The sequence below is a fragment of the Microtus ochrogaster genome, chromosome 1, assembly GCF_000317375.1.
Source record: "Microtus ochrogaster isolate Prairie Vole_2 chromosome 1, MicOch1.0, whole genome shotgun sequence".
NCBI lineage: Eukaryota > Metazoa > Chordata > Mammalia > Rodentia > Cricetidae > Microtus > Microtus ochrogaster.
This window is the reverse complement of record NC_022009.1, coordinates 61,414,324-61,415,797: the sequence shown is the minus strand read 5'-3', so window position 1 is coordinate 61,415,797 and position 1,474 is coordinate 61,414,324. Positions and strand designations below refer to the sequence as shown.

The 1,474-nt window shown below is 37.0% G+C and overlaps 1 protein-coding gene across 1 annotated transcript in view; it reads right to left on the bottom strand.

The window, feature by feature from the left end:
• Positions 1-1,474, bottom strand: part of Hectd1 (HECT domain E3 ubiquitin protein ligase 1) — a 90,184-nt gene that overhangs the window by 58,899 nt on the left and 29,811 nt on the right. Inside the window, exon 10 of the mRNA XM_026778782.1 lies at positions 1,214-1,388. Coding sequence (XP_026634583.1) covers positions 1,214-1,388 — 175 coding nt within the window. The remainder of the gene's footprint in view (positions 1-1,213; positions 1,389-1,474) is intronic.

The window sequence follows — 1,474 nt, the reverse complement described above, 5'->3', positions numbered from 1 at the left end:
TATGTGTGTAACTACTTTAACTGTATAGAGATATGTATGTGTGTAACTACTTTAACTATATAGAGATATGTATGTGTGTAACTACTTTAACTGTACAAAGAGGTGTGAGGGTGTGTATATGTGTGACTACTTTAACTGTTTAAAGAAGTGTGTTTGTGTGTAACTAGTTTAACTGTGTAACGTGGAATGTGTGTGTTTGTGACTATTTTAACTGTATAAAGAAATGGGGGTATATGTGTGGTGGGTGACTACTTTATTTGTGTAACGATGTGCTGCATTTGCTTAGGTTGTGGAATACTACTTTAACTATGTAAAGGTGTGTTGTGAGCCGGGCGGTAGTGGCACACACCTTTAATCCCAGCACTCGGGAGGCAGAGGCAGGCGGATCTCTGTGAGTTCAAGACCAGCCTGGTTTACAAGAGCTAGTTCCAGGACAGGCTCCAAAACCACAGAGAAACACTGTCTCGAAAAACCAATAAATAAATGAATGAATGAATGAATGAATGAATGAATGAATGAATGAATGAATAAATAAATAGATAGATAAATAAATAAAGGTGTGTTGTGTTTGTTTAATCATGTAAAGACGTGCTGCTGTTCACCTTGCCTGTTTAAGGCACCTGATTAGTCTAATAAAAAGCTGAATGGCCAAAGGCTAGGCATAGATGGATGGCAGGCGGGGCTTGGCAGGTATAGAGAATAAGAAGGAATAAGAACAAAAGAATGAAAGAAGATAATAATGGAAAAAGAGAGGAAGACACCCAGGGCCAGCCAGGCAGTAACCAACCAGTCAACTAAACAAGGAGTAGATGTACAAAAGCAAAAAATGGGTAAAGCCCCTAGTTAAAACATAGATGAACAGAAACAGCTTAATTTAAGTATAAGAGCTAACAAGAAACAACATAAACTAAGGCTGAGTATTCATAGCTAATATTAAGTCAGGGTTGGTGGCCCAAAAGAAAGCCAGCTAAAGAGGTAGGCAGATCTCTGAGAGTTCAGGGACAGCCTGGTCTACATACTGAGTTCTAGATTAGTTAGGGCTATATACTGAGACCATATTTCAAAATATAAAATGAAATAAACCAGAAAAGATGATACTCACACTTCCAGCCTAATTTATATTACTATATTTTTTAAGACAAATGTCAGATCCTTCTCAAAAACGAGATATAATCACAGTATCAGATAATTTAAGCATAGTATGAATAGCTACCTTATTGAAGGCAACATAGTCTGCTGGAACGTCTGTGCAAACACAGGTAATAACCTCTTCAAGTATATTGGTGCCATTTCTGGGTCTCCTCTGGGCTCATTACATTCTTCTTCATCTTTACTTGTGTCTTTCTTTTTCTTGTCATCCCCTTTATTGACTGGACACATCCAATCACCTACAAAGCATTATTTTTTATTTTTGTTTTGTTTTTTTGTTTTTGTTTTTTTTTTTTTGGTTTTTCGAGACAGGGTTTCTCTGTGG